At 52.6% G+C, this 11,340-nt stretch overlaps 1 protein-coding gene across 1 annotated transcript in view; it reads right to left on the bottom strand.

Annotated features, from left to right (window-relative positions):
- Positions 1–320: 320 nt before the first annotated feature.
- The window catches only part of NECTIN1 (nectin cell adhesion molecule 1), a 61,341-nt gene continuing 50,321 nt past the window's right edge, over positions 321–11,340 (bottom strand). Inside the window, exons 5-6 of the mRNA XM_058819028.1 lie at positions 9,849–10,000; positions 321–1,018 (exon numbers count right to left, since the gene is read on the bottom strand). Of these exons, the coding sequence (XP_058675011.1) occupies positions 477–1,018; positions 9,849–10,000 (694 nt within the window). The 3' untranslated portion in view covers positions 321–476. The remainder of the gene's footprint in view (positions 1,019–9,848; positions 10,001–11,340) is intronic.

Genomic DNA, 11,340 nt, shown 5'->3' with positions numbered 1-11,340 from the left:
CAAACAAAGAAGACAACATACAAACAAATTTCCAGTGTTTCAGGGGAGGTGGGAGCGGGAGGAGGAAGCCTCGGGGAGGGAAGGGCACTCTGAGACATGAAGACACAAACAGAGTGTAATATACAGGCTGGGCAACAGTCGTTAAAGCAAAGAGTAACACCTAAGCCACCGACCAATACAAACACCACAGAAGGGGACGAAAGTCGTCGAAGAGAGAAATTAAAAAAGCCAAAAACCAAAACCGAGAGAAAATAATTACCCGACCTCCCGCCCGCCCTCCCGCACGAGCCCCGCCCCCCCTCCCCAAAAAATGATCCGTAAGCAAAGCCACCCTCCCTCCCCGCTGGCCCCCAGCATCCAAAAAGTCTGTGCGGGGCCGGGGCGTGCGCGGGAGGGATGCAGGGGAGGGAGGGCATCGTTGGTGAGCGTTGGTGAGTGTGTGTGAGCGTGTGTGAGTGTAGCACAGGGGCGTGGAGCTACACGTACCACTCCTTTTTGGAAATAAAAGAGCCGTCGGTCTGCGACACCATGTTGTCGGCCAGGTCGAGCTGCTCGGGGTCGTACTGGAAGCCGAGTGTCCTCTCGTCGTAAGGTTCGGGGTGGGCCTCGCCCTCGTCCACGGTGAAGTAAGGCCTCTTGGCATCCTCCTCGTAGGCTTTGGGGCCGCCCAGCTTGCGCTCTCCTCCGGCATCCTCATCCTCGTCCTCGTAGGTGCTGCCGCCCAAGGGGCCCGGCTTCTTCTCGTCGTCCGAGTCGTCGGGGTACTGCAGGTTCTGGGCCATGGGGGGGTGGTGCTGTGGGATGCCAGCCTTGCTGTAGCCGTTGCCGTACACGTGCTTCTTTGTGCTGTAGTCACCCTTGAAGGTGTGACGCCGGCGCCGGAGTACCACAAAGAGCACCACAGCCACCAGCAGGACCAGCGAGACGCCTCCCACTATGCCCCCAATCACCGGTGTGGGGATGTTCGGCTGCACCATGGATTTGTGATCATCGATTGGAGACGGGGTGTAGGGAAATTCTGGGTAGGAAAAGACAGATGGAAGGGGGAACAGTGTCAAACCATGCGGAAACGCGCCCTCCCCTCCATGCTCTCATTGCCAGTTTGGGGCGGGGGGGTGAGGGGGTGGGAAGATGAGGGTAAGGAACAGGGAAGGGAAAAACTGGGGAAAGGGGAACAGGGGTGTCCTCAGCAAGGGGAAGGTGCCGTGCCAAGCTGGCCAAGCCTCATGCAGGAGCCCAGCAGGCTGGAAGCAGTGGTTTTACCCTCCCCAGCCCTCCTGGTGGCTCCATGTGTGCTCACATCCCACCAGCCCTGAGTTGTGAGTCCGGACGCGATCCGTTTGAGCAGCTGACAGAATTCCAGCTTCCCTGAGAGTGCTCCTGACAGGGAGCAAACCCCAAACCCCACCCGAGGGTGGGCATAGACAGGTGCCATGGTGAACCCAGCAGCTCTGCATCCTCTCCTCACATCCCAGCCCAGATTAGAACCAAGGCAGCAGCACCTTGTGATCCCCCACCCACAGGTGCCCTGTGGCTGCTCAGAGCCCTGCTGGCTCCTGAGCCCTTGTGCTGACCCTGCAGCGTGAGGACACGGCCCTCCCACTGCTTCTTCCCCTTCCCTGGCCAGCACAGTGCCACTCCTCCTGCTAATCTTGCTCCTACCCTGACCTATTAAAAATAAATAAATAAATAAATAACTCAAAAGGAGGCAGAGGAAAGACATGAGAAAGCAGCTCTGTTCTCTTTCATGCGCTTTAACACCTACACTTTGGCACAGATAAAGTTTGAGCCAGGACTTCAATCAACCTTCCTGGGCACAGGTACAGCCCCTGGCTGAGCTCAGAGCCTGTTGAACATCCGCGTCCAGCAGGCATCAAACACAAATGGTTGTCTCAGCCCTTCACCTGCCTCCCAATTTAGGCAGCAGGTGCCCTGTTAATGCCCTGTGGCAGCCTTGTTTTTGCATATGAGGTCTCTCCCAGTGCTTTTCCCACCCCCAAGGCCTCTCTGCCAACCCTGGAACCTCCTGTCCTTCAGTTCTTCCCCCAGCAGCAAAGTCAGCATCCCCGAGCACAGCCAAGGTTGTGGGGGGCTCAGAGGCAGCAGATCCAAAGGGGACTGCTGCCACCCTCCTCCATTCCCTGCTGGCACAGCTTAGCCCAGCCACTGAGGGAGAGGGACAAAGGAGCTTCCCCCAAGTGCAGGCACTGCAACAGCTGCAGTTTTGGACAAGGGCACTGAATTTGAGCAATTGCTGGCCTGAGCCATAAATGTTTTAGGGTTTTTTTGTGCCGGGGAGATGATTAATTCCTGCCTTTCCTGAAACATCAACCCAACAACAGCCTCTTGGTTTCTGCAGTGCTGACTTGCCTGGAGCAGAGCCTCCCAAGGCTGAACCCACACAGAGAGCAGCCCAGTGGGCAGAGTGGGCTGGGGGACAGATGGAGGGTCCCTGCTGCAGCCACAATGAGGAGCAGGATGCTGTGCAGGCAGGAGCCAGCATTTTTTCCCAAAGACAGCCTTAGAGAAGCAGCAAGGGCATGTCTTGCAGCACGGGGAGCCGGGGCTGGGCTGTGGAAAGCCAAAGCCACATGTTGCATCAACAGAAGGCCTGTCCCAGCCAGCTGGTTAATGCAGATCCTCTCTGCAGGGACACCAGGGACAGTCACGTCCATCCCCTCATGGTCCTGCCTGCTGAGGGCTCAGCTTCAACCACACAACACCCACACTGCTCCCTCTGCCCCTACCAAACCTCAGAGATCCCTCTGCCCCCAGCTCTGAGAACAGATATGAGAGGAGAAGGCTGTGCCTGATTCCTAAAGGAGCTTGGCCCACTTTCCTGTTAAAAGCCTCATTGACAGCCCAGGTTGGATGCATGCAGAGAAAAGGGGGGATGTTTTCCTACCTTTCTCAGGAGATTTTTATTTTTTCCCTGCCTTTTGTGCTGCCCACCCCTGATATAGCACTCGCCACCTCCGTGGCACTGCCAATACTGTGGACACGAGCAGGAACACATCCATCCATCCATCCATCCATCCATCCATCCATCCATCCATCCATCCATCCATCTATTTTTCATCCATCCATCCATCCATCCATCCATCCATCCATCCATCCATCCATCCATTTTTCATCCATCCATCCATCCATCCATCCATCCATCCATCCATCCATCCATCCCTGGTGGATTTCACACATTCCTCAAGCCAGGATCTATTTTCTCCCCTCATCTCATCCCCATGCCAGAAAAAACAAACCCAGACTGTGGGCAGGGAGAAAGAAAGAAAGAAGGAAAACAGAGGGAAGATCAAATCACCCCCTGATCACCCACAGAGCTCCTCCCTCCTCATCCTCCCTCCAGCCCCGGGCCAAGGGGGGCTCTGGGGGTCCCTGGGGTGGGTCAGTGTTGGGAGACGAGGGGGTCTGGCCCCTCCAGAGCCCAGCACTGCCACTGGATGGCGGCACAGACCCGTGCTGGCTCCACAACAGGGTGGACACTGCCCTGCTCCTGGGCAGGAAGGAGGGGCTGTGCCCTGGGACAGGTGCCTCAGCATGGCAGGTGGTGAGCGGGCACCAGCATGTCACCTGTCCCCGCATCCAGATCCATTCACCACCAGAATGTCCACCAATCCCACAAATTGGGATCCCGCCTCGTTTCAAACAGAGCAACACCAAGGGGAGAGGGGGAAGTGTGGGAAAAGGAATCCCCTTTTTTTGTGTCCGAGGGGGGAGCGTGAAATTTCTGGAACCCTGAGTGTGCTCGGGGGCCCCATGTGAAAAATCCATTAGGAAGAGTCTGGAGAGAATTAAAGCCCCTGTGAAAAGCAGCCTGGAGAAACAGGAGACAGCGGAGCCGAGGGAGGGGGAACAAGCCAGGCTTTAATGCCAGCATGAAAAGCCTCCCCCCCCTGCCACCCCCCAGCCCTTATAAAAAGAGGGAGTGCTGTATGAATAGGAATTAAAGCAGCAACACTATCTGCCCGTGCCCAGCTCTGCCAGCTGTTGCATTCAGCCCAGCTTCCTGTCCCTGTGCCAGCAGCCAGACCTTGGGGACAGCAGCTGGGAGAGCCGGCAGAGAGACAGGAGCTCACCCCGGGCTCAGCCTGGCACCTGGCCCAGCCCACAGGTTCCCTTTGATCCCTCTGCGAGGCTCCAGGCATCTCCTGCCCTCTTCCTGCAGCAGCCCAGGGCTGAACAGGGAGGCCACAAACTTCCCCAAACCTTCCCCATCACAAGAGTGGCTTCAAAAGTAGAGGTTTGAAAGAATCTCATCTTTCTCTTAAAGCTGTTTTTCAATAAAAATGAGGCGCATGCAAATCATCACACCTGTCCATCAATCTTTTATCTGCTGCTTTTTTCAACCTGCTGGCCAATTTTAGTGCTGTGTGACAGAAGGAGCTGAAATTATCCCTATCAGAAAGCTCCTGGAGATGGCTGGAGTGGGATCCTTGCTAGAGGTGGGAGCCAAACCTCATTAGACATCAGAGAACCCAGAGGGACAGGAGGCTGCTCCCAAGAGCAGGAAGGGCCCAGATCAGAAAAAGGGTATTTTTAGACACCCAGTAATTCTTCTGTGATATGCAGATCCACTGGAAATCAGCTTTCAAAAGCTCTTCTGCTCATCTGCTGGGATATTTTAAAAGACTGCTTCCTGTGGACATGTTTTTCCTTTAAGCCCCATTACCCTCCTTTTCCCCTCAATCCTAAGGAGCAAGGGAAAAGCCAGCACCAGCCCAAATTCTCCCTGTAGCCACGGGCACTGAAGAAAATGTCATTTTCACTGAAGAAAATGTCCAAGAAAATGGACATTTGTCCATTCCATGAGGAATTATCTGCTGGACATGTGTCAGCCCAAGCTCTTCCAGAGGAAGACTCTGGGTTTCCTTTTGCTTTGGAAAACCAAACATCCCCACAACGTGAGCAGCAGCTCCAGGGAGGAACAGGACCTGAATTCCAACGTATTCATGGGGCTCCCCAGTTCCCAGATGGCCTCAGCAAATACAGAAATGACCCTGCAGGGTTTGCTCAGGAGCCAGATTGCTGATGGCAAACTTTCCCTGCCGGAACAGCCCACGCCAAATTATCCCAGGACTTTGCTCGTGTGTTGAGTTATGTACACAAGGCAAGATAAGGAGAAAACTCGGGACAAAGCTGCAATTTGAGAAGCCCGGAGCACTGCTGACCTCCTCCCTCCCCCCTGCACCTCTGCCATGTCCATCTCCAGCTTTCCAAGCTTTCTCCTCCCTCCCAGGGGTTCCTGCAGGGCGGGAGGGGATGGAACAACCACTGGCAGCTAATCCAGCAGTGCAGCAGCTGCCCCCGGCCTTTCAGAGTGTGACAGCTCTCGGGCCAGATGCCAAACGTGTCTTAGGCTTTAATCTCTCTCTCGGGTCACCTATCCCCTGTCAGTCAGGCCCTGCTCCGGTGGGGGCAGCTGGCACAGATGCCACCAGACAGGATGCACAGCCACTCTGCAGGATTAGCATCAGCCAGACCCCCCCTCCCCGGGGCTTGCTCCCCCCGGCCCCACATCCTCCCACTGAAATCTGCCTGCCTTTGGGAGCACCTGCTGCAGGAATTGGCATTTAGGGCTTCCCAGAAAGGGCTTTTCCCAGCCAGTGCTGTGTGGCAGCAGCTCCAGAGAGCCCCAGGGCTGTTTGCAGTGACCTTGCTGGGACGAGAGCGCTGCTGGTGTGTAAATAACTCCCTGCTGGGAGCCAAGCAGGGGGGGTCAGCAACCCCTGCCAGCTTTTCCTCCCCCCCAGCCTGTAGCACATCCAAGGCCAGACTGCAGAGCTGCTGGCACAGGCTCTCCCTGCTGCCCCAGCTCTGTGAGTCTCCTTCAAAGGTCTATTTGACTTTTTTTTCCCCAGGTCCATTTGCCATTTTTTCCCTTTCTCCTTTTGCTTCCTCTAGCTAGAGCCAGTGCACAAATGGGTGAATGTTTCCTGCATGGGGGCAGGGTGTGTCCATGCTCTGCTGCACCCAGAAAAGCCCATGTTCATGAATTCATGGACATTTCCACATGCAAATGTTCTATTCCTGCCCTGTGCAGGAATTCCCATTTCCCAAAATTCCCATTTTCATCCTGCCCTGTGCACGCAGCTTTGGGAAAACCATTTCTATGGGCAGGCTGAAAACTGGGAGTCTCAGGTGGGAATATCCATGGCCAGGATGAAAATGGGATCACACAGGTGTGAATGTCCATAAGCGGGATAAAAATGGGATCACATAGGTGGGAATGTCCACTGGGGTCACACACACATGAATGTCCACAGGCAGGATGAAAATGGGATCGCACAGGTGTGAATATCCATGGTGTGAATGTCCATTGGGGTCACACACATTTGAATGTCCATGACCAGGATACAGATTAGCATCACACAGGTGAATATCCATGGCCAGGATGCAGATTGGGATGAGACAGGTGAATATTCATGGCCAGGATGGGATCACACAGGTGAATGTCCATAAACAGGACACAAATGGGATCACACAGGTGAATATCCATGGCCAGGATGCAGATTTGGATCACACAGGTGAATTTCCATGGCCAGTTCTCTGTTCAGGACCACCACACATGTGCAGTCCGTAAGCACAGCCTTTTACTCTGTCACCCACTGCCTGTAATAAATAGTTACATGTCACACTACATGGCTTGCCTGCGACTGACAAAGGTCCTGCAAGGCAGGAGAAGCTATTAGGGGAACAGATTGCTGGAATAAAATATTAAATTTCCACTTATCAATCTCTTTAATGCTCCATAACTCTCCGAGAAGCATTCAGCCTTCTCCCTCTGAACAAATTGCCCTCCCCATCAGGGGGCTGGACCAGCCCTGCATTTTCCTCTCTGGGGCCTGGAGGGAAGATTTTGGGTGGCATAAGGGGGTAGAACAGGGAGACAGAAAGGGGAAAAGCTGCTGCAGGCTTTTCTCTGCATCAGCCTTCTGTGTTGTTTTTTTTTTCCTCCCAAGGCTGGCTGCTCACTAGATTGAACTCCATTTATTGCATGCAGCTCTTGAAAGAGGTTTCGTGGTCCACTGACAATCCCTAAATTGCCTGCAAGACCCAAACAAATGTACCTGTAATAGCTGAGTGAGGAGGGTGAGCCCTCCCCAGCACCGGCCTAATCGCTCCTGAGGGAGAGCTGGATAAACATATTCAGATCCCATGAATTATTAAAGGATTTTTTTTTTATTATGTGGCGCAGGCCTGGCCTGTGGGGTTGGCTGTTAATCCCTCCTCACAGGGTAGCTGTGGGTGTGCCCTTCATTCTCTCTCATTTAACCTCATCCCCACAGCCAGGACCTTTGGGAACCAGCTGAGATTAGAGGCAGGCAGACACGGCACAGCCCCAAAAATCCTGCCAGCCCTGTGCTGGTGGAGCCTGAGAACAATGCTCTTTTCCAGTCCTTTATAAAAACACCAGGAAAAGAGACAATTCCAAATTCCAGAGGGGGAAGCCACAGCCCCTCGTGTCTGGAGGAGCCTGTGCAGGTGAGCTGGTGCAGCCACCTTCAGTGCCACTGTGGTGCTGAGACACATCAAAAACGGGCAGGAAACACAAAGAGAAGGCTGTGCCTCGTGCCCTGACACCCCAAATGATATGGGGTGGCTGGACAGGCAGAATTGTGGAGGCCTGGAGGGGCTTCTCTTAAGTTACACCCCACCCTGGACTTTACTAGCAGCAATTCAAGCTGCAACAAGAATAACAGCAAGAAATGGACACAGAGGCTATGGAGGGATGGCAAGTGAGAGCCTCTCACTCTCAAAGTCTCTTTCATTCCCTACTCCACCTCCTTCTCTCTATCTGGGGCTGACCTTGGAGGTTTTTAAGCTCTGCTCACTGTTTCAAACATGCCCCAAGGTTGTGGACACTGTGTGGGATGGATTTCTGCTGCCAAAGGGAGTCAGCTCAGCTTGAACCAAGCACTGCCCCAGGAACACCGAGGTGACAACTCCCCAGCAGCTGATTTTGGCCATGACCTTGTCCTGGTTTTGGGTGGTTGGGCAGGGCTGGGCACAAAGGGCTTTGTTCTCCCAGTGCCTTTCCCTGGCACAAGAAACAGCCCCCAGAGAAATGGCTGTACCAGAACACTTCAGCAGGCAGGGATCCAGGACAGGAGGTGTGAATGAAAGGCCTGCTCCAGTGATAACGATCATAAACAAATACCGGGTAATTAGCATCTAATTATCACATCCCACCCATTGACCTCCAAGCACTTGGACAGAGGAAGCTTAGCCTGGTTTGCCCAAGTTAGAGAAGGGAGCTGAGGTGCCAAACACGGAGATATTGCTAATTTTAGCTGCCCCAGACTCGGCTCTGTGCTTGCTCAGCATTTACCAGCAGAGAAACTGGTGCAGGGGCTGGGGTTTCATCACCCTCAGGTCAGACAACTCCCAAGGTTTGGGGTGGCAGGAGAGGCTCTGAGTTCCTTGGGCTGGGCAGAGCAAGAGGTAACAGCCCTGGGAGGCTGTCCTGTGCTCCCCGTGCCTTGGAAGCACCCAGTGCACCTCATTCACCTCACTGCCCATCCTGTCCGGGCTGTTTGCAGCCCAGAGCTCGCTGCAGTGTGGCTGTGCCCCACCTCACTGCTCCAAGAAGCACTTCCAGCCCTCCTGAGTCACTTCCTGATAACCCAAATGGCTCCTTTTGCCCCAAAGGAATGGGATAATTGTCCCTTTCCTGCTCTCGAAACACCCACAGCCACTTTTCCCCCTCGGTGATGTCTCACAATGTCACTCTGACTTTCAGAAATCAGGTCACTGCCATATGTTATTTCTTCTCTCGAAGCTGTTTCCTGACATGACTTTCTCTCCCTGACGCTACCTCAGCTTGCCCACATCTTTCCCTCCCTCCTGTGGCCACAGTGCTTTGCAGGCCCTCAGATCCCTTCTGTCTCTGTGGCATCACAGCATCACTTCCCACTGCCTGCAGCCTGGGATGCTGCTCCTCCCTGGAGCCCAAAGCTCCTCCAGCACCCACAGGGATCCCTGGCAGGTGAGTGAATTCACAGAGCAGCACTGCAAGGAGCTCAAATGAAGAATCATGAGAATTGCCCAACACCAGGAACACCAAACACCATCGTGGACAAGTGACTCATCCATCTCCTGCCTTTCTGGCAGTCCACATCCTCACCCTGCCCCTTGTTCTGATCAATATCTCCCTGACGTGCCTCTGCTGTTAGCATGTACAACAATCTCTCTGAATCCAAAGCAGAAGATGAGGGGGGAACAAACTGAATTGGTGTAGGAAAGAAAAAAGACCACGAGAGGAAAGGAGAAAATCCACAGCAAACCAGTGCAACACCAGCACAAAGCCAAGAACTCCACTGCCCCATTTCCCTCAGGAGATTCCCACCCTGAAAGAAGACAGTGTGACTGAGGAGATGGTGCTGTGGTACAGACACATTTTGTGAAAAACCTTTTCTTTAGGATTTTTTCTCCTGAGAAGCTGAGACGCCTCAGGAACTAATGCAAACAATGATTATCTGCTGCTGTGGAATGCAACAGGTGGATCTGTGATTGGTGTCATGTGATTGTTTCTAATTAATGACCAATCACAGTCCAGCTGTCCGGACTGTCTGTGCGAGACACAAACTTTTGTAATCATTGAATTCCTTTTCTATTCTTAGCTAGCTTTCTGATGAAATCCTTTCTTCTAGTCTTTTAGTATAGTTTTAATATAATAGATATCATAAAATAATAAATCAAGCCCTCTGAAACATGGAGTCAGATCCTCGTCTCTTCCCTCATCCTAAGAACACCATCACAGAAGTGCTCACACCTTTGTGTCCCTCCCCAGTTTGTTTTTTCCATGTTGCAGAGCAGCCCAGGTGCTGTCCTACCTGTGACATTGACCTCCACCAGGCCCGAGCGTGTCCCGATGGCATTGGTGGCCTCGCAGACGTAGGTGCCAGCCACGCTGTAGGACACGGGCCCTTTGAAGTAGATGGTGTTGTTCTGGATTTCCACACTCCCTGGCAGGGTCCCGTTTGGCCTGGTGGGGACAGAGACAATGGTTGACCCCACAGGTGACACCCAGAGGTGACAGCAACATTCTGGGTCTGTGCTTGCCCTTGGGCAGGTGGGGAAGCTGGAGGTGCTGGCTGGAAAATCCCCATTAATGTGGGCTGGAAAATCCCCATCGATGTAGGCACGAAAGGGACACAACCTGAGCTTGTTTTAAACCCAATTTCCTGCCCATTTAACTCTCCTGATCAGACAGGGTTAATTTCAAGCACAGCAGTGTTGATTTAGAGCCCTGCTCACGTCACAAAGTGTGAAACTGGAATAATGCAAAACTAAACCCGGAGATACAGAAAATAAATTGACAAAGGCAGATGAAAAAAATAATTTAAAAAAAAGCCCCTGTGTGTTAGGAAAAGACACACATGGCCTGGTTGTTCTTAATTACTGAAGTAAAGTAAAGTAATTACTCCTCTTAGGCAATTAAAAATTACTCAAGTAATTCCTTCCCCTCCTCCCAACCCAAATGTGCACATATTGTCAGCAATTTATAAGAAACAAAAGGGAATAACGGGGGTATAATTAGGATTGTAAAGCAGTGCCTAAACGCATGTATTCTGCATGTCTACATGTACCCATATGTACAGAAAACAATTTTTCCAGCTGCATCAAGCCAACAATCCCAAAGCTGATGGAGAAACACCTTAACCATGGTCCTACAGAGCCCTGAACCTACAAAAACAAGAGCACAGGGTGCTCAAAGGGGTGGTGTGGGATTGCTGCCTCCTCTGACTGCTGCTCATCACCACCCAAATGGGAGGAGAGGAAAAGCACTGCTGGGTTTTACATTCCAGGCACAGAAATTGCCTCAAGTGGCATCTCTTCTGCTTTTGGGTGCGTTTTTGCCTCTGAGGCTTTCCTGGAAATGTTGTGAGGAACCCAGAGAGCCCCTCAGAGTTTTAAGTCAGACTGGCAGAACCAACAGATGGAGAGAGCTGGGGATGGAGAACTAGGAAAAAAGGCAAGAAAAACAATCCTCTTCAGACTTTCACTTTGAGCAGTTTGATCTGGGAAGTGGAATGAGAGAGAATGTGCTCCTTGCAAAGCCATGTTGAGAGCCTCTCTCCTGATGACAAATGCCAGCTGAAAAGAAGAAAGGATCCATTTGATCTTCCTCTTTTAAAGCTACATGAGTGCTTACAGAGAAGAAAGAGCAGCAGGAGAACCACATCAGGCTGTATCAATTCCCACCTGACTGCCCAGACACCCCTCACTCACTTTTCAAGTCCCTTTAGTGTGCTCAGCCAAAAGCTGGAAACCTGAGGACAAGGAATTGCTGCTGTTTAATGCCAGTCACGTGAGGAGCTGATT

Source organism: Ammospiza caudacuta, chromosome 23 (assembly GCF_027887145.1).
Source record: "Ammospiza caudacuta isolate bAmmCau1 chromosome 23, bAmmCau1.pri, whole genome shotgun sequence".
Classification (NCBI taxonomy): domain Eukaryota; kingdom Metazoa; phylum Chordata; class Aves; order Passeriformes; family Passerellidae; genus Ammospiza; species Ammospiza caudacuta.
Note: the sequence above shows the minus strand (reverse complement) of the source record. Positions and strands in the feature narration are given on the sequence as shown.